The sequence below is a fragment of the Meleagris gallopavo genome, chromosome 3, assembly GCF_905368555.1.
Source record: "Meleagris gallopavo chromosome 3, MGAL_WU_HG_1.1, whole genome shotgun sequence".
NCBI classification, from domain to species: domain Eukaryota; kingdom Metazoa; phylum Chordata; class Aves; order Galliformes; family Phasianidae; genus Meleagris; species Meleagris gallopavo.
The window spans coordinates 69,994,697-70,022,040 of NC_139406.1; the positions used below are offsets into that span (position 1 = coordinate 69,994,697).

Consider the following 27,344-nt stretch of genomic DNA (forward strand, 5'->3'; position numbering starts at 1 on the left):
TTTGTTGTTAAAGTTTATTAATCCAGTGATGTGTCAGAGCGTACTAGACTTTAACAGTTCACAATAAAGTAGGATTCTTAACCATCTTCTCAGTATACTTCTTCAGGAATAACTTGTTTTTCAAATAAATGCCAGAAATTGATAGGTTTATGGACACAGCCACTGGAACAAATTGTGTTAATGAATTTAATCCCCAAACTGTACAGTGCAAAAGGCACAGTCTCTGAGCACCTCTTCAATAAGGGCTCTTGGCACCTAAGATACAGTCACAATCCCCTCCTTGTCCTTGCTTCCTTGTCTCTCTCCATAAATCTTGCTGTTATTCTCTGCAAGATTTCAATTTCCAAAGGCCAGTGTGGAGGGGCTGTGGGGAAAGAGCTACAAATATGTTTCACTTTGGCTCTATGTATAATTCAGTGATTGCAATTTCCTTTTTATGAAAATGACATTTTACAAGTCACTGTGAGGCAAAACACTCTTAAGCCTGCATAAAAATAAAAACAAAACACCAGCATCGGGATTGAATAATGTCACCAGGAATGAAAGTCACTGAAGGCAGCAGAACCCAGGGGACACTGCTCAGCAACAGCACTGTCACATGCAGTAGAACAGGCAGCCCCTCACAGTGAGAATTTACGTGGTTTGCTCTCTGGGATCTGGGTGCTTAATTCTGTGCAAATCCACCTCAGACAGAGATGCTATCAAAAAGAGATCTAAATTTTTGTGTTATTGACATCCTCCTACCAATTACGATCAGGTCTTGTAGTGTTGCATGTGTTCTTCTCCTGCCTAGAGTAGTTCTGTCCTTGAAAGTGTGCAGCTGTTGTATAGCTGCATATATAATGACCATTTCTTTACACCAGCAGTGACTTATGCATTATAGCTATTCTATTTTGAAATTTTGTGTGATAGAAATATTGTATATGTAAATACTTGAACCCTTCTCTCTTTCAGCATCGTGGTGGGTCCTCAATAACAACTAGAAGCTGTGATTCCAAGTAATTATGTTTTTCACTACAATAACATTGATTTAACAGTGTACTGGTGTGCCGGGTTAGAGGTTTATCACGCAATACTGCAGTACTATGGATGTAATCTTTTCTGTTCTAAAATATGGGAAATCACGTTTACTGCCTTCTGTTCTTGTGATCAGTTTAGTGAAATAATGCATTGTAAAAGCTGAAAAAAAGACAAAACTAAGCTCAACTGTTAACTGTGTATATTTAGTCCTGTCATAGAAAATTGCATCTTGATTGGTGTGACTGAGTATTTGTGAATACTTTTAGTCTCGCATTAATCAACAATTGTTACTTAATGCTGCTGTTTTCTCCTTGTACAGAAGAAACAGGTATAAAGTTGAAAACACATTTCCATAAATGTCTAATTTAGGAGAATAAATGAATAATTTGTTCGTGTTAATACTATCATTCAGGAAATTTTTTGCCCAAGAAAAGACAAGGCAGAAGCATTTTCTCTTAAGAGCCCCTACGGCCCCTGCCCTCTCCTCTGCCTCGCAAGAAGAAATGTGTATCTGCGGGCCAAACTGCTTTGGATCCACAGGTTTAATGTTTCACAGCTCATTTGCTTTGAGCTTGGTCTTGAACATTTAGAAAATCAGAGCAACTCCTAAAACTCGCTGTTCACTGAGGAGTCATTAGAGAAACCACTGCTAGAGCATAAATAACCATAAATCTGGAAGCACAAATACTTTCCTCCCTAATGAGACTTCCTGCTGTCCCTTTGGCATCTGAGCAGTACACGTCACCCAGCCATGGAAGGAAGTGACTAGTGTAACCTCACCCCCCAGTGGCAGGTTGATAAGCTCTACAAACTAAAATATCACTATCTTCACTCATGGAGCAGTTCCAGGTTATAAACAGTTGCCAAAAATAACTTGAAAGTCACAGTCAATAGAATATCCTCCTCCTTGTAGTGTTTCTCCATTTTTATTTCAGCTAAATATTCAGGATATTTCAGCTAAAATATTACCACGTATAAAAAGCAAGCAATCTTCATCGCAGTATGGTTCTGTAATCCAGAGGCTACAGCTAAGACTAAACCTGAAAAATGTCACATATAGGCACTTGCTGGGGATCAAGGCATCTTAACTACTATAGTATCAGTGGAGTTCTGAGGGTGAATTACTCACTTAAACAAAGGCATCTAGTACCTGTGAGGTACTCCAGAATCCTCCAACTTGCCTCTAGCTCCCAGCTGAGGACACAAGCTTCCTATAGGTTGTGTGTCACACATGCCAGCCCCATGCAACTGCTTCAACTATCCTATATGTCTAAGTGACATCAGATATCTAAACTTAGGTGTGCACAACAGATCCAAATTTTACCTCTAGATCTTTCAGTATCTCAGCAAAATTAAATGTTTTTAATATTTTAATCCAAGGCTCTCCTGTATTGGATTAGTATCAGCTGCAGCTTTCTTTTCACCCCTAGCTCCTTTATCACTATTATTTAAGAAAAAAATAAAACCAGGTCATATCCTCCTTTAATGGCACAGATACTATTATAAACACAGAAATATGTGATCCAGCTACATATCTTCTTAAAGGGCATCCTAACGTCCACATTACAGTCTTGAGATGAGAAATCAGCGAAAACTTTAAATCTTTCTTGCTTTTAGCAAAATAGAAGACAAAACACTAGTTTTCCCTTAGATCTAGTTGACTTTTTTTACTTTGCCACAACGTCCATCTGGTGTACTGTGTATTTCTTTTCACTACTGATCTAGCAATAAAAAAATACAGTGACACATGACACTGCTAGAGGCTAAACTGGTACTGAAAACCAACACTGTACAGTCAGGTTTATTATGTTTTTCCAGTTGTAAGAAGTTATCTGCTTAGAGGTGCTGGAGCAGAGAAAGTCACTCTAGTAGATGCCACACATCCTCCTAGTAGAAATTCTCCACTTGTTTGCTAGTAAACAAACACTTGCATGAATCATAAAAACTTGTATATCACTTAAGAGTTTTGAGAGTTATACAATGAAATTGTCTCCGACACATAATGGGGAAAAAGATCAACCAAACTCTAAGACTCCCAGATGAAAAACAAACATACTCAAAAAAGATTTTTCTCTTCAACATTAGTTACTGTATGAGGTTTACGTGGCAAGATTTTAGTAGCACAGTTGGCTTCTATGAGCAGAGCCCAGCAGCTACCCCACATCAGACAAGAGCCAGCTCTAGGTGGCTCTGAAAGGGATCTACTGCTGGCCAGAGCTGAGCCATGAGCAATGCTTGTTGGGAAAAACTGATGCACAACAGCAGCTGGGAAAGACAACTGAGAAATGTGAAAGTAGGTCTGCAGCCATCATCATTGGGGTAGAAGGAGGGCAGGAGGTGCTCCAGAGGCTGAGTAGGAGATTCTTGCAGCCCAGGAGAAGCCTGCCCACGGTCCACCACACAAAGCAGATTTCCACATGTAGCCCCACAGAGAACACACAGCACAGAAGGAAAATGTAGCTTGAAGAAGGCTGCAGCTCACAGAGAGCTCCTGCAAGAGTAGGCTCCAGAGCCAGAGCTGCAGCCTCTGGAGCAGAGCCCACAGTGGAACAGGAGATCTGAGGGAGCTGCTGCCAGTGGGTCTTCGTGCTGGAACAGTCTGCTCCTGAACGATTGGCCCCATGGTACAGAGCCATACTGGAGCAGTACTTGGAGAGCTGCAGCCTTTGGGAAACCACCCAAGAAGGATTCATTCAGGAAAGACAGTATGTGAGAGCGATGCCACACTGGAGCAGGGGCAGAGAGCAACAGTGAAGGAACAGCAGAGACACACATTATGGACTGACTGCAGCTCCCATCCCTCTGCACTGCTCAGAGGAAGGTAAAAAAGAGTGGATAGGAGAGAAGGTGTGCCTGCTTTTGTTTCTCACTGCTCTAGTCTCTTAGCAATAGGTAATACATTAAATTAATCTCCCTGCACTAAGTTTGCTTTGCCCAAAGCAGTAATTTGAGAGTGATGTCTCTTGTCCTTATCTCAACCCATCCCAATCTCACAGTATTTACTCCTCTTATCCTTTTGAGGAAGGATAGTGAGAAACGGGTGTATTAGAGCTAAGGTACCTGCTGATGTGAAACCACCAGACTTGCAAACAGTATACAAATAGAACATACTTGCAAGCTAGTTTTAATTGACCAACCACTGCTAAAAATAAAAATAAAAATAAATAAATAAATAAAGAATTCAAATAATATGCTTATTAGCACAGTTGCAGGAAAAAAAAAAAAACAGTATCTGTGAAAGTCGACATGAAATTTTTTTGCACCAATTAATATTCAACATAATCTGATTTAGCTCCTGTTACCTTTTGCCACTGAAAGGCTGAAAACTTGCCTTTACCACCCAAAGCATGTTATTTGAGGTCTGAACTCAGGTTTTGAAGATGATTACATTTGTACAGAATAACTATTACTAATCCTTGTCAACTGAAAGTTGTTGTTGATGAATACTCAAAGTTGTGCTTTCTCTTCTAAATACTATTCTGGCTGAACAAAAATAAATTACAGCATCCACTATGTACTGGCATACACTTTACAAAGGTAAGACAAGTATGAAAAGTATGTATTATTTCTTAATGTTGCTCATTGTCTCCAGTTAGAAAAGTGAAGAACACTGGACGGTTATTTACAAAGAGCTTTGGGAAATGCAATGGTTAGTCACCTCTCACATTTTGTGAACAGGGAGACTGCAAGAAAAGAGAGGGGGGGAAGAAAAAAATAAATCTTTAGGAGCACATATCCTGACACATCTGAGATTTAATAGTGTTTGTTATTCTATTATTACTGGTAAGAAAGGAGCAAACAAGAAGCCTCAGTCAAGTACTACTTTAAACTTTATAGTCAAACAGTAATGCTGTGTAATGCAGCCTATTCAGAGAAAACAACAACAACAAAATCAGTCACACCAAACTGTAAAATGATTTATTTTCACTGCAATTGTACTACCATCTCAGGTACTATGAAGTATTTTGCCTTCTGAAGCATTCAGGAAATTACAGATAGAAATAGGTATTTCTACAGACTTTGTAAGCTCCTGTGTTCATATGTAGGCACCCAAGTACCTTTAAAAATCTTGAAGGTCTACATTATACGTAGCTCCTTCACTGATGGATGTCTCATTTTCCAAGCTACCTGTCACTTCTTGTATATGTCAACAAAAGGGTTGCTGTTTTCCTGCAAGACAAATCCTCAAGTTACTTCAGGCACAAGAAAACTAGGTTTCCATAGGTCTGCTTATAAGCCTTTCCTACTAACAGAGAACAAAGATTTTAAAAGCAGACACTATCAACAGTAACATAATCTTATGGCTAAAAACAATGTAACAATGCACTTATGCCACCTTCCTGCATATAGGGACTCACCTGCCCCAAAACAACCTTATGCACCTCACCCTGGCTTATACCAGCTTTTACTGTATTTTCCCCTTAAGCTGATTACTTGCAATTTAGCTATGCCATAAGCAATTTTCACACTCAGTCTTCCCCTTCAATTTCTGTATGGGCCCTCCTTTATCTATGAACGTAACTATGTAAGAGTATGCATTATCAAAATTGATATTGTATATTTTCAAGTGAGAGATTTTTTGGCGTTTAAATATCTTTAATAGCCAAATTTCCATTGCCCTTATATAGGTACTGTTAGTGAATAAGGTACTGTTTGTGAATTTTATTCAACACACCACAACAAAACTTATGGAAGAACTAGCACGAAAACCTTTTTCAGTACTTTATTCCTTAGTTTGCCTTCTAAAGATCTCTGAGTTTTCTAATTAAGTTATCATGCAAACATAAAACTTCTTTCCTTGTCACCCCCTAATAACTTGCCCCAGAAAGGAGAATGCTGTCCAGGACTGCTATTTAAAAGAAAGCAACTGTCATACTAAAAATTAATTTCTCAAAAATTCACAACTGATACTGAAAGGATATAGGTAAATCTATCTTAATCCAGCTATGACAGTGCAGAAAAAGGCTATTTTTCCAGTTGCATTTTTAACTTTTTTTTTTTTAAAGCCAGGCATAAACACTTTCAAAACAAACAAACAAAAAGGAATTTGCACTCAGGCTTTAGAGCTGTAACACTCTTTTCTTACTGGGAAAAATAAGAATAATTTAAGTAATAAAATGCAATTCCCACCTCCCCTGCAGACTACCAAACTAAAACATACACCCTCCCTTAGAAACTCAAAGGACAGCAAGAGGAGGGAAAACAATCCTGAAATTCAAGAGCTGAAACTTTCCAATCTGGAAGCAGGCTTTCAAACAACTAAAACCTCTAAACCTTACTTAAACTTGAAGACAAACATCACAGGAAGATGTAAAACATCAACAAGAGCGGATACTGTCATACATAACTTTGTTTTTCCAAAGAATAGAGCTTTAAAAAGTTTAGAACAGTCTTGAGATGTGGCTAAGACAATATTTATCTGGACACTCTTCTGGTAAGAACTCTGAAGAACTGCACCCCGATGACACCAACAGTGGCATGGTAAGATGCAGGCTGGTGTCATACCAGGAATGTTTCTCTACACATGGGCAGTGGAATGCAAACCATTGTTGTTTATTCTTGGTACACCAGGTATTTGAGGATTATTTCTTATCCAAGGTTACAGTGGCACCATTGGATATCCTTCATATTCATCATTTATTTCTATCCAAAAATACAGAATACACTTTCTGCAGATGCATGGATGAGAAATAATGATAATACAAACTATATTAAGTTCATTAGTACACTTTTTATAGTGGACACTGACGCACAAACTTTGAAATCAGAACTTGTCCAAGCCAAACCTTCAAGATTATTCTCTTGATTTTGAAAAGGCAAAGCAGGAATAAAAACCCAAAATTACGCTGCACTATGATTTCATGTAGACTCTACATTTGGAAAGCTTGCATTGACTTAGCAGGCTAGTCTGAAGAAAAACGTTTCTTATCAAATGGCTAGTATAAACCTCCATGCTTGTTTTTTTAGAGCTTCCCTTGAAATTAAAAATACACTTACTGGTTTTTCAAGTACTATTGGATGATCAGGCAGAAACTCTGGCTTCTTTTGAGAGAGAGAAACGCTTGAAAGCTCCAAAAGGAAATCTCTGCTGTATTTGATCCTTTCTGTAAATACACATAATTAAGCTCAATGTTGATGTTTAATGCTCCTAAGTAGAGAATGCAGAGAACTGCTCTGTCTTCTTGTTAAAGAGGGACATAAATGTAGTAAGGGACATAGTTTAGTGGGGAAATACTGGTGGTAGGTGGATGGTTGGACTAGATGATCTTGGAGGTTTTTTCCCCTATCTCGGTAATTCAATGATTTTAGACAGAAATTCTGCTTTTATATAAAAAACATTATTAAAAACAATACTAACTCAAGCCTGATCTTGTATGTTGGTAGTAAATTACATAGCACTTTACTTTATTTCTGTCACACTGACTTAATAAATACAGTAGACTGTTCCAAGCTATTAAGGCTTTGTTGTTTGTTTGTTTTTTTAATACAAAAGAACGCAAAAAGTGAACCCAATTTTATGCTACAGACTCCCTGTAATTTGTTCAACAAGGAAATACCAGTAATTGGTCTTGGAACCCCGGAAGACAGTCTCTCTGAAACTCACAAAAAAGTAGCATGTTTCTTCAAGGCAAATAAAACTTAAGTCTCAGCACTCTACCACTGGACGTTTCCCAGCTCACTTGTGGCAAACATTTACACTTACATGGAACGTTATGGGAAAAACAGTAATGTTTCGCACTGCTCTGAAGTTGTGTTATAGAAAGGAAACAAAACTCTCAACTAATAATAGAAGCAAAACAACCAATATGTAGCCCACATCCCTTCAAAATTCATTTGTCTTCTACCCAGAAAACACAAATCTGACAAATATCTGCTTACAGTGTGTTACCTTTTTTTGCATCCAATTCCTGTTTTGGTTGAAGAGGCACTGTGTTTTGAGTTAAGATCTTCATTTCAGTCACTTCAGATAACTAAAATAGGGAGCGAAACTGTTAACAGGAATAGGGGTCGAGTAAAAAGTCTGAGAGATTTCACTTGAATTTGTAAAACATTTGTTATTACTGGTTATATATAATAAGGGAACAGTTCAACTACCTACAGAGCAGTACAGGTAGGCATTAGAAGGAATAAGCACATTTGAAACAGCAATCATTTAGACAGGATTTTACAGTCCTATTGCTGTTTTTTAATAACACCACAAATGTCTCCTCCTTCTCATTTATCTAACCTAAACACTGCCAGAATCTGGAGAATAATAAGAGGAGGACAAAAGACTTTCCTTAATACAGAATGAGAGATTTGGATTCCCACACTATGATTTAGTGGAGAGTTGTTAGGGTAGTGTACTTTGGTTGCAGTTAGACTTGATGATCTTTAAGGTCTTTTCCAACCTGAGCAATTCTATGATTCTATGAAATGTTTCATAAGCATCAAGGCCCAACATTTACAGTACAACACTGAGTTCCATCTGGCTAAAAAAAAAAAAAAAAAAAAAAAAAAACACAAACTTGAAATCAATATTTTGAAAAGTATGGAAGCAGTTTCCCTCCCAAAATTTGTTTTGGTTCCTGAAAAGTTCCAGAGGGGTTTGGCCAAGGAATTTTAATCTCATTCTGAGGCAGATGGGGAAGGCAGGGAGAACTGAGGACGTAGGAAGGACTGGAAGTTTTGGAAAGCACTTCTTTTTGAAACCCAAGATAAAAGAAACCCCAAAAAACCATCACGTGCACCACTACATCTTAAACTTCTCTGCATTGATTGTTCATCTTAAGATAGATCTCCCAACCCCCTCCAAAAAAAAAAAAAAAAAAATTCTTTCACATTCTTTCAAACACCTACATTTGTAAAAAGCAGGAGAAATTTATTTTTTTGCAAAAAATAGCAGCCAACACTTAGTATTTTAACTGCACTACTAATTTTCATGGGACGCTAAGCACATTGCAGTCAGAGATAAGAATTATGAAGTGATAAAATATTTCTAGCGTTACCCTGCTCATACTTCCACTTTCTGTGGTTGACCAGTTACCTTTTCCTAATCTGTCTACAACTTCCATAGGGAAAAAAAATCTGAAAGATCTAGGGATTTAGAAGGATTAAGTTAGAATTAGCAGCATGACTCACTGGTAACTGCCACTTTCTGATGCCTGAACAGTCATGGCAAATCTTAGTTATTAAGAAGCTTCTTCAAAGTACAGCAAAGGAAGGTCTATTAAAACACTCTCAAAGCCACAGCAATTTATAGTAATGTGTAAGACTGTTACCATATATTGGCCAAAGACTTTTAATCTCATTCTGAGGCAGATGGGGAAGACGGGGGAGAACTGAGGAAGCAGGAAGGACTGGAAGTTTTGGAATGCACTTCTTTTTAAAACCCAAGATAAAAGAAACCCCAAAAAGCCACAGCAATTTATAGTAATGTGTGAGACTTTGTCACCACAACATTTCTTCCTGCATCACTGGCATCACAGCACTCTGCCAACCGCTTTCTAATATCACAATTTATGGTATGTGCGGTTTTCAATTCAAGACCTAAATACTGGAGAATCACCACATGCAAAAACAGTCTTTTACATGCTTGCATGTGAAATGCATTTAAGAGAATGGAATTAATCTATAAAGAACAGTCCTAGATCAGTGCATGTATTTTCGAAACTCTGAAGTTCATTTTTACATTACACTTAAGTTGCAAGTTAAAACTGAGCGTCAGAGCCTTGTCAAGCCTTTCCTTCTATACTAGACGATGTCGTGAACTCAGCACTCTCCATATCTTTTCTTTCAAAATTGCTTTGTATATCATGAAGGAATAAAAAGAATACTTTGCTTTAAATTATTCACAGTGCAAAATCCAGGAGAAGCTCTATCTGGAGTCTCAGGCACTTACACTCCCTGAACATCATTTTGCCTGTAACAAAGGGAAACGTAATTTCACAGCTAGGATTTTTTGCAGTAGCAGCTGTAGAGAAAGCTCAAGCTTCAGTATTACCTCGTGAAAACCTGAACATTTTCCAGAGGCTACATGTCTCAACTAATTTTTTTAATTAGTTGATTTTTAAATTTTTTAAACAGTTAATTAATCATTTAAATCAGGTTGTTCACTGTTACCTAGCTGCTCGAAAATTGACTTGAGAACAGTGCAGAACCTATCATAGTTTGATTTTCTTACTCTTTGCAAGTGGAAACACTGCTAACAAAATGCCTCCATTATTATACATCTGATTGGAATCTCATGCTTTTTTTTTTTTTTTGACACTTCTAGTTAATAACACCCAGATTTAAGGACAGCACTAGCTGGAAATACCACTTTTCATTGGGAAACACAAAGGTTCCACTCAGCTTTATTTCACGGCATGCTGTAACACACCTTCATCAGCTTTGTTATTCAGTATTCACTCAGTACTCACCCAGTCAACTTTACTCTGCAAACATACTTGAGCATTGCTAGGTAATTCAGTCTGAAAGTTGAAAGCAACTTCTGATGCTGGTGAAGATAAGAGAAAACATTAAAATAAAAGTACTCTAAATGTAACCTGCATTTTTATTTTGTGATACTTGCCTTCAGGGCATTACTGAAATTCAACTACAAACAGATCATACAGGAATTCATTTATTCACACATTAAAAGCTCTAACTCAACATAGAACCAATTTTCCATTTCTACCATGAATTTTAATACATTATGAAAAATTACTTAGTTTCTTTCTGCATTGGTGATGCTGGCATTGTTTCTCTGGCCACTACAGATTTCCAACTTATTAACGCAGTAATGTAATACCCAGAATGCATAAACAGGTTTAAAAACAAACCAACAAACAAATAATACATACACCTGATATAAATACTGCATTTGGTGAGGTTTTTTTTTAATTTTTCACTAACTTGTTGAAGGCTTGATAACAATACAGTAAAATTGAACAATAATCTGTCTGTTAAATTAAGCAACGAACTTTCTGTTTCAACAGAAGTAGTCAACTAACCCAAGAGCCCAAATTTAAGGCCTGATCTGATTTCCTACAGTTTGCCAGAATTACGGATACAAAACCAGAAAACCTGATGTACTTTAAATTAAGATTTCATCATAGAGATGATGTAGAAAGACCAATGCACAGCTATACATCTCTGTAGTTTGAATTAATTAACTTTAAAACTCTAATAAACCTTACATACCCTTCCTATCTCCTTAAAAGAAACTGAAGTTTCAGCTTAGCGAGCTACTCACCTTGTTTAGAAGACAAATGGGACACAGGTAGTGCTGGTTGGAGGGATTTGCCAACAAACTGCTGAGCTCCCTTCAGCATTTTGAAGTGCCACTCTTTAAAAAAAAGTAGCAGGATAAACAAGCAAATAAATTCACAGGAAACAATCAAGTCCATAGGTTGAAACTACAGATACTAACGAAACTAGGAATTCCCCTATGTTACAACCTTCTCAACTCAAGAAAAGAAAAGGCTGAAAAGACAAAAGCAGCAATGAAAACTCCTGCAGAATGAACTGAGACTGCTGATTTGCAAGATTAAATTTCACTTTATCCAAATTAAGAATGCTTACTTAAGGCTATATACTAGATACTAAATACGCACACAAAGCAACGCAGGACTGATATCACAGAATCACAGAATGGCCAGGGTTGGAAGTGACCTCAGGGATCAAGAATCTCCAACCCCCCTGCCACAGGCAGGGCCACCAACCTCCACATTCAATACTAGACCAGGTTGCCCAGGGCCCCATCCAACCTGGCCTTGAACACCTCCAGGGACAGGGCACCCACAACCTCTCTGGGCAGCCTGTTTCCAGCACTTCACCACTCTCGTAGTAAAGAGCTTCCCCCTGACATCCAACCTAAATCTCCCCCCTCTCAACTTAAAACCATTTCCCCTTATCCTTGATATCTGCTGCATCAGAAGGTGGAAAAAGAAAACACCAGCTTCCCCCTGTATCCTGATCATGGCATATGCGTGCTAGTAGATTCTAGAATGAAGCAATCATTTTTAGAAAGCATCCTCCTGTAGAGCAAAATGAGATCACATGTAGCAACGACAAACATCCCATTCTCCTCCTTGCCCCCAAATTTCCAAGGGTGCCCACAAAACCACACAGTCACAAATAAGGAAACTAAGACAGGGTAATCTGGGAAGGGGCGAGATCAATGTTGGTGTTAAAACAGCTCAACTTCGTCCTTTTTAAGTCCTGTAGGTACAAGAATGAAGCTACACGAGATCTCCACAAGTCACCCAGCCTAACCTTTTGCATTCATACACTATTCTGTCCTTGCAATATCAAGAAAACCAGAGCAAGGCTGGCCTTAGCAGCACTACCTCCATGAGGGAGCTTTACTCCAGGGCACCTGCCGCAGCCGAGGCCTTTTCCTCGCACAGCCCACAACCCGGCTCCCACCTGTCCCCCGCCGCTCACCACCTCCCCCCCCGACCCTCTGTGGGCCATCGAGATCCCGGTGCCCACCTCCAACCGCCTCCCCGGTCGGCCACCCTAGCCCCGCCCGCCCCCAGCCGGGCCCTCGTAGTAGCCGTTGAACGGTCGCTGAGCGCCTGCCTGCCCGCGCCGCGCCCGGCGGGACTATGCCCCGAGATAGCCGTCCTCTAAAGCACAGCCATGTTTCCTTAGGGCTTTACCGCAGAAATAAGGAGAAAGCGAGTGACTTTTGTACACAGTCGTGAGGCCTCCCCAGGTGCAGCCCCCCTCAGTGAAGAAGAAAACCCGCAGGCCCGAGAGAGCACACACTGGAAACTGAAAAGCAGCCCTGCCACCCTGCCCAACCACACCGTGTGTGACACCAGGGAACGGTGTCCTGCTTTGGAGTTAAAACATGTTGCTCTTACGGCCTGGCATCAGCATAGGATCGGCTCTGCTAACTCCCAAGGAGGCAGATCAGAATTTGCTGATGTTAGTTTCTTAGATTCCAGGTCATCACCTGATTTATATTACTTAAGTTCACAACATTAATGAAAAATCCTTAACTTCTTAAATCTTTTAATTATTTTAGTACATAAATTTCTTAACACTTATTCTGACTCCAGAGGTTCAGAACAGGTAGGTAAAATCACATACACAGCTTGATTACATAAACAGCAAATACCTTGATAAGGAATATTTTATTACTAACTTTAAGATTTGCCATACTAATTTTCACCTATAAAGACTTTTTTTTGCTCCACCAACCATCCTACTTCTTCTTCACTGCCATCTCTGAATTATTTGCCTCAAGTCAGATGAGCAAAGTACGATGCTGTCCCTGAAATGGAGGCTAATAGATACAGGTGTCACGTTCCCATAGCATTTTTTTCCCTAACACAGCTTGCAGTTAGATTCTTGCTATACAGTGCACCATCACATTCTTAAATGGGTGTAGTACCTCTTCAAACCTGCTAACCTGTTTCCTGCCATTTGAAGTATGGTTTGAAGTCATCCCTCCCAAGTGTATTATTACTTTATATTGTATCATGTTTCTTCTGGCCCATGTCATCTGTTCTCCCAGGATTATAATGTAAAACAGTTACTTCCCTATCCAGATCAACCTTATCCTTCAGCTAAACCAGCGCTATTTATTAATTATTAATATGTAAATACATAAATATTACATGTCTGCTGCTACTCCAGAACAGTTCCTGACAGAAAAGTCAATGGGGCAACCAAGATAAAGCTGCTTTTTTTTTTTTTTTTTTTTTCCTTCCACAAGGCTGTTGCAGTTTTGAAAGAACTGTGTCACAGACTCACAGAATCACAGAATGGCCAAGGTTGGAAGGGACCTGAAGGATCATGAATCTCCAATCCCTCTGCCACAGGCAGGGCCACCAACCTCCCCATTTAATACTAGACCAGGCTGCCCAAGGCCCCATCCAACCTGGCCTTGAACACCCCAGGAATGGGGTCAGGTGCTGCAGAATGCTTCCATATGATCAACATAGCTCTTCCTGTGGTTGACATATCAAAATGACATTATGTACAGTGATGTAGTTTTGCATGTCATTCTAGTATTTTTGTAGGTTTAGATATGCTAAGGATGGATTAAACAGTAAAAGCCATACTGGTGTATTTCACAAAGGCTGTGGGCTGGGCTGCTGCTGTTAATACACAAAGGAGGGATAAGAGGACAGGTACAGAAATGGGGTACAAAGAGGAGAGAAATTGAGTGTGCCAGATAATTTGACAGCTTGTTGCGTCTGGTACTGCTGGGAAGATGGAAGTATTAGTGCTGGTAATGGCTGTTTTTTGAGGCACTGATCATCCCAGCAGGAATAGTTATCACCTTGCACGCTGCCACCCTGACTTGGCAGTGCCAGCAGTAGCAGTGAGGCCAGTTTTTCAACATTCTGGCACAGGCAGAGGGAGCACTGGACCACAGCCATATCACAGAGCCCAGCAACCTGCTGGCTTAAGCCACCACTTACTTCGCTTAGAGAGAATCCTGCTTCTGACTGTGGTAAGTGGAAACATAAGTTGCTTTGTCCATTTTATCAGCTACCTACCAGTTTCTCTGGTGCTGTTTCCACCCTTGCAGTAATTTCTGCTTCATTTGATGTTATTTATGTTCTTGCATTATGTGTTGATAGGCCAATGATCTCTCAAATACCTGATACAAATAACTTGAAGAATCAATACATAATCCTTAGTTAAGGATTATATATTATATCCTTAGTCAAGGATTATATATAGCAAAATAGAAATATTGCAGCTTTTACTGATGTATGAACAAAATTCAAAACAACAAAAATCTAATCAACAAAAAACTAATAGATTTCTTTTTTCTTTTTTTTTTTAACATACTTTTTTGTGCTCCTGAAGTCTAAAGATTTGAGAGTCGTACAATCATATTTACTCTTTTTACTAGATACAGTTCAGGAAAGCATAAAGCACTAATGAAAAATGGCATCCATACTGCATGTGTAAAAATGAGCGATTACACATCTAAATGAGCATTTAATTGTAATTTTACATTATCTTTCGAATGAATGGCACTTAGTAGCAGAGTGATGGTGTTGTGCTGAAATGAAAGGACTCTCAGGCTAGCCTGGGGGCAGACTTGTAGTTGCAAGTTTTAAAAGACCTTTTCCATGTACTTTGTCATTCAGTTGTGCCAGGTGTAATCAGTCTACTTGCATGTGTAATTGTGATTTACGCAGCAGCCCTTGTGGAACAGAGATTTTTTTTCTAAGGCCACTTTCAAAGTAACTTCATCACACATCAAAAAATATCCAATGCCATATGTTTTCATTAGTCAGTCACTAGAAAAAACACTGCAAGAAAAATGTGTGTGTGTGTATATGTATAAACGTGCATACTGAATATTTTGGTTGTATCTTGGTGAAGTGGCTACTTCAGCTGAACTAGTGACTTGTCACCAGCATTTTCCTTGTCACTAGCACAAAGAATGCAAAAGTTTTTTTTTCACCCTCGTCTGTTCCCAAAGTTGACCTACTAACTATATATTCTCCTAATTTTCGCAGATTGAGAATTCAGAATATCGATAATGAGGATTAATTGTATTCTTATAGATTAGAGAAACTGTTAAATTAAAAGCAGGAACTTATTGTTTTTATTTAAGTTTTTCTTTAAAGTTAATTTTCTGGGATCATTAATTTTAACAAAATCTCAACATTTAGCCAAGCTGGACGTGGCTTTGGGCAGCCTGGTCTGGTGGTTGCCAACCCTGCACATAGCAGGGGGGTTGAAAGTAGATGATCATTATGGTTCTTTTCAACCCAGGCCTTTCTATGATTCTACAATTTTTCTTCCAATTTTCTAAACACTGTAAATGTGGAGAAAAATCTAGAAAACACTGATCGAAGTAATCATAAAAATATCAATAAATCCCCAAAAGGCACATAAAAATATTTTACAAATAAGTATACAAAAGATATAAAAATTAAACAGTCTTTATTTTGAGAAAGGACTGTCTTACTCATCTTTCATCATTGAGAGATGGCAGTACTGAATTATAAAACTTAATTACTGCACCTAAACTGAACATTGCATTCAGGATTGTATGAACTGAATGTTCTCAGCGACTGCAGACACTGAGCACTAGAATTTCAACTGACCTTATTCTGTAGGCTCTGAGAATCACCTGCTGTTCTTCCTTCAGGAAGAAGATCCCAAAACCTACAGGCAGGAAGATGAAAAGGCAGAAATGTCACAGAAACCATAGAATCCATTATGTTGCAGAGGTTTTACGTCAGCATCTGTTGTCACTACCAGGACCAGCACTGGTGCTCCACACTTCTCAGAGTTGCCCTTTTGATTTTAGGAAGCTCAACTGTGTATCTGTTGATGGAACTAGCATATAGAGGGCACATTTCAGACGCAGGGCTGAGATTTTGATAGAATTGCATTGGATAATGTGGAAGAAGATGCTATGGGACAGTTGATCCTAGAGAAGCAAAACTGCTGGATTACAGTTAATGGCTTAACAACTTTTGTGTATGCGAGAAGATCTTGATATTTTCTTCTAGTCTATGGACATACCTCTTGTTTGCTTATTTTGTACTAACAAAAACATGAAAATTTCAATTTGTGGTCCTACAAATCTTCAACTAAGAATCAACAAATGCATTAAAATTCATCCAAAGTTTTGTAGTCTGTGCAGTAGTAGAGAGATTAATAGAATATATTTAGTAGAGAGATTAATAGAATATATTTAGATATAGATAGATATTATGTATTTTTATATATGCACAGGAAAAGAGACTTAAGCATTTCATAGTTCGTAATATCCTGGAAGAGTTCCATTTGCTTTGGGAGAATGGAATTGTGAAATTGTGGCTTAATTTAGTGAAAACTTTGTACTTTTTTTTTCCCCTGTAGTCTTGGGCCAGAATTTCATCTGTTATTTGTATAGATTCTCCGTGAGCTTTTTCTATCTGATATATCTATCATAGCTTAATTACAAGACCTTTTTACTTATACTGGAGTTAGTCTCTGAATTTTAAAACAAATTTGAAGAGAAATCTGCTTATGTTCCAATAGTATGTAAAATTTTGCTTTCCAGTATTTCACTGATGGGAATTAGTTTTAGTTCTTACACTGACTGAGATTACTGGCATAGCTTTTAATACCAGGAATTCAAATAACATAACTAAGACAGTCACTTTAGATTGAGACTATACAATATGATTCAACAATTGCCACCCAACCCTGCACTGATAAGTCAGCATACAGTAAAATGGAGACAAGAGTCAAGACCAAGAGAATTGTTAATATATACATATATAGGTATCAACATTTGGATGTGGTACAAGGAATCCCTTTTTCAGCAGTTGTGCAAAAGCATAGTTAATGTACAAATTACAGCCATCAGAACAGTGCATTCATATTTCTCAGGTCTGAGATAATCTATTTATGTTACAGCTGTGGGGAAAAATAGTTATTAAAATTGTTGACAGTTTTATTTACAGACCAAATAAGAAATACAGTTCCAACATAATAGAATGGTTACGTGTTCAGATATGTGTATATACATAAGAGGGTAAGAATGACATTAATGATGATTCTTCCACTGTCACACACCTTGGGAAATCACATTTGCTTTGTCATCCTGAAATATATTTTTGTAAAATAGATAAATAGAAGTTACCAAATATTGAAAGTAAAGAATCCTGACCTCATTTAGCTTTTCTTGCTTGTAAGGTAGGGCTGTCTTATAAGGAATCAGAAAAAAGTTTCTGACTTCTTCAAATTTTAATTTACTTACAAGAAAAATGTATTAATATTTCTATAGCTTTTAAGTGAATATCTGTCTTAAATCAGTTCACTCTGTTTTTCTAGTTGGTGGTGTATGTCTGATATACTGACAAACTCTCCATCAGTGTAACTTCAGCACATGCTGATGTTTCATGTAAGATATCATCTCTGGTTCTGTGTTGTTCTATGTGCACGTGTCTTAGGTTTTTAAAAGCACAGTACAGCAGAAGTGCTTTGCAGTCCTTTCTGTCTGCACCTGTATTTACTTATATTCTAAGACAGGTAATGCATCATGTCATACCCAGCAGATATGTTCTAATCTTGGAAAAGGACAGTGAGAACTACTGCAGCACCCTGCAGCTTCTTTCTGATTCGCACTTCCAGTTCCCTCTGGAAGCAGGGCAAGAAAGAGGTGGGGGATGAGCCTCAGCCTTGTCCTAAAGTGGATTCTGGAGCATCGGTAACACAGATACAACCTGGCTGTCCAGTGTGCTGTCAAGACAGCAAATGTAAAAACATCATTCTGTGCTTCACTGCCTGGAACTAAAAGCCCTGCCAAGCAAACTATCTTGAGAGAACCAAGTTAGTACACTGGAGGGATCTGAGAAATAACAGCTAAGAGGAATAAAGTGTAGCATTTAGCAGCCTTCTTTTCTCTAGCAGAAACAGCAATTTGATAGTCAGTGAAACAACTCCCTGCCTGGGCTGGGATTCCTTGCAGCAGGAGCTAATTACCAGAAGTGGAAAAGCACTGCAAATGTAGGATACTTTGTAGTACTGGAGTGCAGTAAGGGAAAACTAATGCCCCACGAGGCTTGGCATTTCCTGCTGGAGATTACAGCTAACAGAAGACAGAAACTACAGTTTATGCTCCAATACACTTAGCATTTACTTACTGCCAGTCACCTAATCTTGCCACTTCATTATAGCAATGGACCCATCAATTTAGGACAGAAGGTTCTTTTGGCCAAGATTTTCTCATCCATATATTCTGAGCCTTATCCTGTTAGTTACTCTGCTCTTCTTAAACACTAGCAAAGGCAGGGGAAAAGCAGAGTCACCAAACAGCAAATACAGGAGCAGGTCAGAAGCAAAATCATTGCCAATCTCATCAACCAAACATATGTTTAATTGAAAGCACAGAAAGCAAAAGCAGTGCCTGGTAAACATATTCTGTAACCGAAGCCCTACAAAATAGGAATCAAAAATAATTTGATATTTTGAATATACCAGTCCTTTGTGTGCACTGGAAAAGGTTCACTGCCTGCAAAACGATAACCTGAAGCCTTTGACATTATTGAGAATGAATAGAATAGAGTATTTTTATGACCCCCTAACTGGCACAACTGGAAGAGTTTTAGATTCATCTTACAAAAAATAAGAAGAAAACATCAAAAAAATAAGTTTCTCATTTTCATGTAGGAAATACCGTTTGATTAAGAAACAGTGCCTTCCCTGAGCATATACTATTTAAATCCCTATGAGGATATTTTATCACTTTCTTCTTCCTTTGCCTGCTCTCAATAATCAGCATTAGCAATGGTCCAGTACACTTACTGCAGCGTTAAATATATCTACATATATGTATCTATGAGCTATTCTGGGCATAACAAGAATAAAAATTGTTCTGTGGTAATATCTTTTGTTTCAGAGCTGCAAGCTCTTGCTCATATCAGTGCGCTGTAACTACTATGACTTCTAGCCTGGCTCTTTCTCTGGCTCAGCAATGGGCAGTGTCATACAACACAGGGCTATGCTGTCTGTGCGTGACAGCAGCATTGATTTTTCTGCACTCAGTGAAGCATAAGATAATAGTTCTCCACACTTAACCTGCCCTGTCTTCTTAATGCTAAAAGCATAGGAAAATCCAGCAGTTCACTTGACAGAGTCTGAATTAGGTGAGGCTACAGTATTCCTTCTCTAACTCATGATGGAGGACTATGAATTGGAAAGCTTTCACTTCCTCCCAAAATGTGATATATTCCAGGTTTTCAATTTGGAGTTTCAATTACATTGAATAGTGGGAACTTTTGCTTTACTTCCAGACCATTTCTAATCTTATTTGAAACAGAAAGGCTGCATAATGTTTTTAGGTGGTTTAATATGTTAAAATCACAATATATTTAATGGTTACCTTTTTTGCATTTTACTCTAAAACAAAGAACAAGAAAAAAGGTTTATTCTCATTATAACCAGATCTATATAGTGTGATAACTAGGCCATTTCTGCCTTTGCAAAATAAATTATGGTATGTTTGCACATCCGAGGTTTTACTATAAATAATAGCTGTGATATTATATATTTTTAAATTTGGAAAAAAAAAAAAGAAACCTTGTTTGTAAGATTTGTGTCTTCTTCAGTATCAGCCTAGTGACGTGTTGACTTGCTGCAAGGACCAGGTAATGGGCCCTATTTTGTTCTTTTACTGGTGACAGGATGTTTTGAACAAAACTGGAAGTATTTTGAATGGAAATGTAGATTCCAGTGATTTTTTTCAGGACACCTACAGTATCTTGTCTGTTCAGCAGTATGTAAATGATGCCGCTTCAGCATTTTTCTAATCAGAATAAAATTAATGAATCTGGGGACAGTTCTCACACTATCCCTGTATAAGGCAGTATGTACAAAGCGATGCTTACAGTGATGAATGTTTCATTAACCTTATCAGGGCTGGAAAAGAATCATAGAATGGTTTGGATTGCAAGGGACCTTTAAGATCACCTAGTTCCAACCCCCTGCTATAGGCAGGGACATCTCACTCTAGACCAGGTTGCTCACAGCTCCATCTTACCTGGCTTTGAATGCTTCCAGGGAGGGAGCATCCACAGCCTCACTGGGCAACCTGTTCCAGTGTCTCACCACAGTAAAGACTTTTTAATATTTAGTCTAAATCTACCCTCTTCCATGTTAAAGCCATTTCTCCTTGTCCTGTTGCTACCTGCCCTTATAAAAGGTCCCTCCCCAGCTTTCCTGTAGGCCCCCTCAGGTACTGGAAGGCTGCTATAACGTACCTCAGAGCCTACAGAAGGCTGACTGCGCACAAACATAGGAAGAGATTAATGCCTAACAATGTTGAGAACTCTTTTTTTGTTTTGTTTTGTTTTGTTTTCTGTGTGTGTGTGTGTGTGTGTATGTGAGAGATCTCTGGCCAAAATCTAAGCCATTTCACAGCATGCTATGATATGTAATTTATTCTGTACCATGCATGTATTTTTAATAGTTTTGCTTAACTCCATTATCACCCAAATGTCCAATTTAGAGGATCTAAATATAACATTACATAGCTTTGTAAACATTGCATAGCTTTGTAAAGGGAGACGCGCAGGGAACATACACAAGCATGATCAAATCTCAGAGCGGGCTCTTGCTTCCACAGGTGTTGCAGTTCCTTAATGTTTGACATAATAAGCACCAAAACAGAAATAAAAAACCGTTAAATCTTAAGAGAATGAAAAATGTAAGTTAAATATAAATGCATAAAGCACAATTAACCGTCCCAGCAAAGTAACAGTAGTGCACATTTATGTTAAAGAACACGGTACCGTTTTCTGCCTCCTTAATAACAAAGGTGTATAAGCAGCACTGTAGGCTCTCACAACCCTCTTCAGCACTGATTAGGGATAGCCAAGTAATTTTTTAATGGGAAAAAATCAGAGAATGCCAGTTTAGCAAACTCAGGTTTCTAAAGTGAAGACTCCTAAGGTGATTGCATTTTCAAAGCAATACTGACACAGATCTCTTGAAAACCTACATGCACTCTAAGAGGCTCCAAGCTAGCAGAGCTTTTCAGGAAGTGCACAGTACCTTTCAAGTTGATATGCAATAGAAGTTTTAGTAAACATTCATTTCTTCATCTCTTTATCTCTTTATCTCTCTGAAATGGTCAGAAGTTATGATGGGCATGTTATAAAGGCATCTCTTAAATGGGCAAAAATTTCAAGTTCTTAATGAGTTTGAGACTGAAATGTATTACATGTAGTAATATCAGTGAGAGATTAAAAAATGAAAATGTCAAGAAAAAGCATGACAATCTTGTCACAAAAATAAAAACAGTATTACTTAAGTAAAATTTTAGAGGTAAGTACTGTAAAAACAATTTTTAAATTTTCTATGTAGGTTATCAAGTTTTTTTAAGACAGAAATGAACATATGGCTAGAGAGATATATGTGTGTGTAAGAGGCTTCATTAAATACCAGAGAAAGTTTAAAAATGCTGCTTCAGGAGTACTAGAAGTTCAGCGTAGTCTTGCTGTGAAGGCAGCACGCTGTGCCTTTGGGTCTGGACCTCTAAGCCTAATAGCCTTCTTTCTCACAGAGTTTCTACTCAAAGCAGTCTTGAAATTTCTTCACACATCACTATCCCTAGTAGATATTCCAAGAGAAATAAGCAACATGCCCTCTGATGTGCTTTTCTAACCTCAGTGCTCTGTCTTTCCCTCAGCTTTTTAGACAATGAGAAATGCACTCAACTTTAAGCTGGAACTGCAGCTGTGTCATTACAAATTGATACAAAACTATGAAAAAGAGGCAGCATTATTTTTACTTAGAAATAAATTATTTTTTCACATCCGGTACACTTTTGTTGTATAAAACTTTAATATACAATTGACCTTATGAACAAATCGTGTTTCTCATCCAGTTTTGTCTTTTAGCCATTGTTTATAGTGTTCTTAATAAAACCATTTGACAATCATTTTATTAAACCCACCAGATCAGCAATCTCCAACCCATTATGCTGTCACAGCTGTTATGTTTGTTCGCAAGATTTAGGTGAACACATTTCTTCCTAATAATCTGTAAAAATGGCTATATAGGTCCAGGTCAAAGATCAGTCTCCCACAGTGTTCTCCTGGCTTGGACAGGTACACTGTTCTGGGTAAAGAACTGGCTGGAGGGCCGGGCCCAGAGAATGGTGGTGAATGGAGTTAAATCCAGCTGGCAACCAGTCACGAGTGGTGATCCCCAAGGGTTGGTACTGAGGCCTGCCCTCTTCATCGTCTTTATTGGTGACCTGGATGAGGGCATTGAGTGCACCCTCAGTAAGTTTGCAGATGACACCAAGCTGACAGGAAATGTCGATCTGCCTGAGGGTAGGTAGGTACCACAGAGGGATTTGGTTAGCTGGGCTGAGACCAGTGGGATGAAGTTCAACAAGACTGAGTGCTGGGTCCTGCACTTTGGCCACAACAACTCCAGGCAGTGCTACAGGCTTAGGGCAAAGCAGCTGGAAGATTTTGTAGAAAAACAGACCTAGGGCAGGCCCATCTGAACATGAGCTATCAGTGTGCCCAGGTGGGCAGAAGAAGACACCAATGGTATCCTGTCTTTCATCAGAAATAGCATTGCCAGTAGGAGCAAGGAAACTTAGCACAGAGGATAGATAGTCCTGCTGTACTCAGCACTGCTGAGGCCACACCTTGAGTCCTGTGTTCAGTTTTGGGCCCCTCAGTACAATGAAGAGATCAGGGTCCTGGAGTCTGGAGCAGTTTTATGGGGAGCAGCTAAGGGAGCTGGGATTGTTCACTCTGGAGGAGACTCAGGGCAGACCTTATCGTTCTCTACAACTGTCTGAAAGGAAGTTGTGGTGGGGTGGGGTATCAGCCCCTTGTCCCATGTAACTGGCAACAGGACTAGAGGGAACAGTCTCAGGTTGCACCAGTGGAGATTCAGGGTGGACATCAGGAAAAATTTCTTCTCTGAAAGAATGGTCAGACAGTGAAAGGGGCTGCCCACAGAGGCAGTGGAGTTACCATCCCTGAATGTGTTCAATAGATGTTTAGACGTTGTACTCAGGGACATGGTTTAGTCAGGAAAGTCTAGTGGTAGGTGGACAGAGGGATTGTATGATCTTGGAGGTCTTTTTCAACCTTGGTGATTCTGTCTGTTTAGCTCAAAGTCTTTTTTCCAAAAGCAACCAACACTAAATGCCTACAGCTGAATGTAAAAGCAGAGAAAGTGATACAGGGATCCTCCTCTCAGAACTTTCCACTCAGCTTGCAGGGGAGCCTAGAAGATGAGCTGCTAGCTCCTCAGGCTAACAAGTAGCTGCACTGTTCTAAAATAAAAGCTCTTTGTGATTAAAGCTTTAAGAAAGTGAATCTAGATATCTTTCTCCTTGGCTCAGATAACTGTAACAAAGTCTTGCAAATGACTCCAACTGGATTAAATTCCTCTTCTTGACCTTCAGCCTTTTGTTCCTCCATCTCCATGCAATCTGACAAACATCAACTGTACAGGCAAAAATCACAGAAGGAAATCTGAACCAACAAGGCAGCTCTGAAGTTGCTTTCTACCAGGCTTTCTCCCTGTCACGGGATATGCTTGCAGCACAGCACTGCTGCTGGAGCATGGTAGGGTGACAGAAGCTAGTGGGAAGCTGAACAAGTGGAATACTTGAAGCTGACATGGCTACTACAACCAATGCACCTTGCTGACAGACATGCATGCTGCGAGCATCCAGCTTGCAAAAGTGTTAGGATTACAATTTTCTACTGCTAAGAGCTAAGTGATGCTAGTTTCTTCAACACTGATCTGCATCTTCATCTTTTTGTTTCTGAAACAGGAACATCAATCCTTGCAATCGTGAACCAAAATCACAGAGGGAAAGCAAGCAGGAAGAGATACATGAAGTACTTGAAACTTGACTTGAAAAAAAAGTCAACTCCAGAAGTGAGAACTGATAAAGCTTGTTTCCATACAATTACTTTCTTTCCTACAGTGTTACCTTGCGTGGTCCAAAGTCGCACCCCAACCGCTTCCTCTGAGTGTTACTGCCTTCTGATGCCTGTCTATGACCTGGTCCAGAAGGCAAAATGCTTCACCAGCCTAGCCCTCAGCAGCACTCTGTCACGTGCTCTACTTCTTCTCTGCTTGAAATAATCAAAGGTTTTAGATATTATGACAGTGTTGCTGAGTTAAAACCAACCTTAACTTTTTTGTCTCTACAAAAACAGCAAAACAAGTTTAAAGCTTTGCATCTCTTTACCTCAGATTTTTCTTTTCTTTTTTTTTTTGGGGGGGGGGGGGAAGGAAAGGCCATGAAGAGTGAGAAAGAGCCAAAAATAATAATAAAGCCATTCATCCCCCCAAAACAGAAAAACAGGTTAATGAAAAGCAAGCAAAATCATAACTCATCATTCTCTTATCTGCACATTTTTTCATGCAGAAATCACACCACGAATTCCTTGGTGACCTTCAATATTTCTGGAAAAGATGGTTTATGAGCATTAGAGTTCAGGCTTTATTGCTTTTTATTTAACTCCTGACACTATTTAAGGGGAAAATACTGTTTCAGTGTTAGAGCAATAATACAGCAAAGACCTCCACAGAGGAAAATACTGTACACAGCAAGGAAGGCACCACATCAGTCCTACCTTCTGGAATTTGATTCCAGATCTCAGTGTCTTGTTCAAATGTGTTGTTTTCATGATGGTCTAATGGAAAAAAAAAAAAAAAAAAATCTCCAGTAATCTTTAATGCATCTAAAAAATAATTTAATAATTACATCAAAACTTACAGTCAGAGGATGAGGTATCAGAAACTAACAAAAGTACCTCAGAATCAGTATTATAGGGAACAAGGCTATGACTTTACTCTTTCCTGGTACATCTAAGTACACCTATCCTATTCTGAGAGACGTTCTGACTTTATGACTACATCAATACAGCATTTTTATTTTTCCTTACTCTAATAAAGTTTTGCCTGAAGTTCCCATCTAACCTAAATCTTCTTTGCAATCTATGTCATGTCTTCTTGATATCTACTTCTTATTCTCTGGTTATTTTTTGCAGCCTTTTTTTAATTTAAATATGTCCTTGTTAGCTTTCTCAGCCTGTTCTGCAGGTCAAGCTTTGGACATCTCAAGCTACCCATTTCAGTTTTCATATGGAAGTAATCAGTCAATACTTTACCTGAAATGCATCACCCAAAGCTGGACACAGAAATTCAGTGAGGACTCTCCCCATAGAGCAGAAAAGCAAAGACTGTTTCATCTTCTAGCCACCATCCCCATCCTACTGACATATTAACTAGCGCAGATGTTTTGGGATGTATTAGCATTTCTTCCTAGCTACAAGCTATGGAAGATAACAATTGATTTTATTTCATTGCATTTTGCCCTCAATTTAAGAATTTGACTTTGAATCCAGCCTTTCAGCTTGCTCTGAGTTTTTAATCAGCGTTTTTTTTTTTTTTTTTTTATCACTTAGGCATGAAATACATACTTTAAAAACACAAGTGGCAAACACATCCCCCAAGTTTAACAATCTTTGGATAATTTTACTGCTGCGTTTCACAAGCTTGCTTTGGGAAACACTTGAGAAGTGTTTTTAGAGACTTTGCTAATCATTAGAGGGTATGTTGCATTCTGTGCTTTATTTGCACCATATCTTAAAATACATTTAGACTGATCTAATATGACAAGTCATTTTTGCTGCTGCTCACCTGATTATTTTTCAAGTCCACATTTTGAGTTACAGGGATTTTCTAACATTTGATATTAAGCTGCTGCCTTGTGAAAACATACACTATTTGAAAGAGCAGGAAAAAAAAAAATATTGCTCATATTCTATTTTTCAACATTTCAACAAATGGCTCTGAGGATATTTCACCTTCTAAGTACTTCATGATGAATTTCTGGCTGAACTGAAACCTTTGTCTCCTTTCAACATGTTGCTCACTGCAAAGATCTTCTGATAACCATGCATACCTTCAGAAAAAGCAAGACCAGAGGACAGCATTTAAAATAAAACATATTGCCATCTATGAGGGATGCAAGAAAAAAATAAGACATTCATCAGTAGGTTCATAATTAAAAAATAAAGAGTTAAGGTCTGAACAGTTTTTAGTCAGCAACACTCCTCCGTCCACATAAATCTCTTGGGTGAGAAGGGATTTAGAAAGGGGAAAGATAAGGCCTGAAAGCATAGGAGTCCTTAATCCTGAGTTCAGACAGTTCCTTCCCCTACCCAATGCAGTACAGTGATCAAGGAGAAGATCATTAAAAGCCAACAAAAGAAACTAGTAATCTACGAAAACTAATAATAAATCTCGAAATTCTTCTAGTAGTCAGTATGCACAGGACTGCTTGTTTTTTAATTTAAAGCTTAGTGAAAGCTTAATGGATTGAAACGTTGCCTGGCACAGAACACAAGGACTTTCTGCAAGTGAACCTGCTTCACAAGTCACCAGATCTATTCCAGTTCTTGGTAGACTTCCTTCTACGGTTCTGTATAAACTTTCTTGCACATTTAAAATGCCATAATTTTTCTTAACTTTTCATTAATTATTTCATTAGTCAGCCTTCATTTTTTTTTTCTTCCCTTAAGATATAGTGGATGATTTTCAGAGCAGCTTCAGCTGACTCTTTTTCAAGATGTTTAGGGCAGACACTATTTTGAAATACAAGACAACTAGAAAAAGTATTTGAAGGTTTAAGATGCAAAGGACTACAATGATCACCTACCCTGAAGGGATATTAACAGCATGTAGAAAACAGACTACATTACTGTATTCCTCTCAGTCATTCACAGAAGAGAACACAATCCCAGCAGTGGTCCCATCCGATATTATTCTCTCTGCATTCTTCCCAAAATGTCAGGAAAATAGCAATTTGTTCTTGTTCTTTTATGTTC

At 38.6% G+C, this 27,344-nt stretch overlaps 2 protein-coding genes across 4 annotated transcripts in view; one reads left to right on the forward strand and one right to left on the reverse strand.

Annotated features, from left to right (window-relative positions):
- NECAB1 (N-terminal EF-hand calcium binding protein 1) overlaps positions 1-3,857 on the forward strand; it is a 56,589-nt gene extending 52,732 nt beyond the window's left edge. For both annotated transcript variants that reach the window (XM_085221387.1, XM_085221388.1), the window contains one exon: positions 955-3,857. In XM_085221387.1, the coding sequence (XP_085077513.1) occupies positions 955-983 (29 nt within the window). In that variant the 3' untranslated portion in view covers positions 984-3,857. The remainder of the gene's footprint in view (positions 1-954) is intronic.
- On the reverse strand, positions 3,841-27,315 carry C3H8orf88 (chromosome 3 C8orf88 homolog). Of its 2 annotated transcripts, none has more exons than XM_085221391.1 (6): positions 24,437-27,315; positions 16,074-16,134; positions 11,237-11,329; positions 10,422-10,498; positions 7,910-7,991; positions 3,841-7,124 (listed from the first exon to the last, which is right to left on the reverse strand). In XM_085221391.1, the coding sequence occupies exons 3-6, from the start codon at positions 11,313-11,315 to the stop codon at positions 6,949-6,951; spliced, it is 414 nt and encodes a 137-aa protein (XP_085077517.1). In that variant the 5' UTR covers positions 11,316-11,329; positions 16,074-16,134; positions 24,437-27,315; the 3' UTR covers positions 3,841-6,948. The 2 variants fall into 2 exon arrangements, with proteins under 2 accessions (XP_085077517.1, XP_085077518.1); XM_085221392.1 differs by having other exon boundaries at positions 3,841-5,190; positions 7,018-7,124; positions 16,074-27,315.
- Between the last annotated feature and the right edge of the window lie 29 nt (positions 27,316-27,344).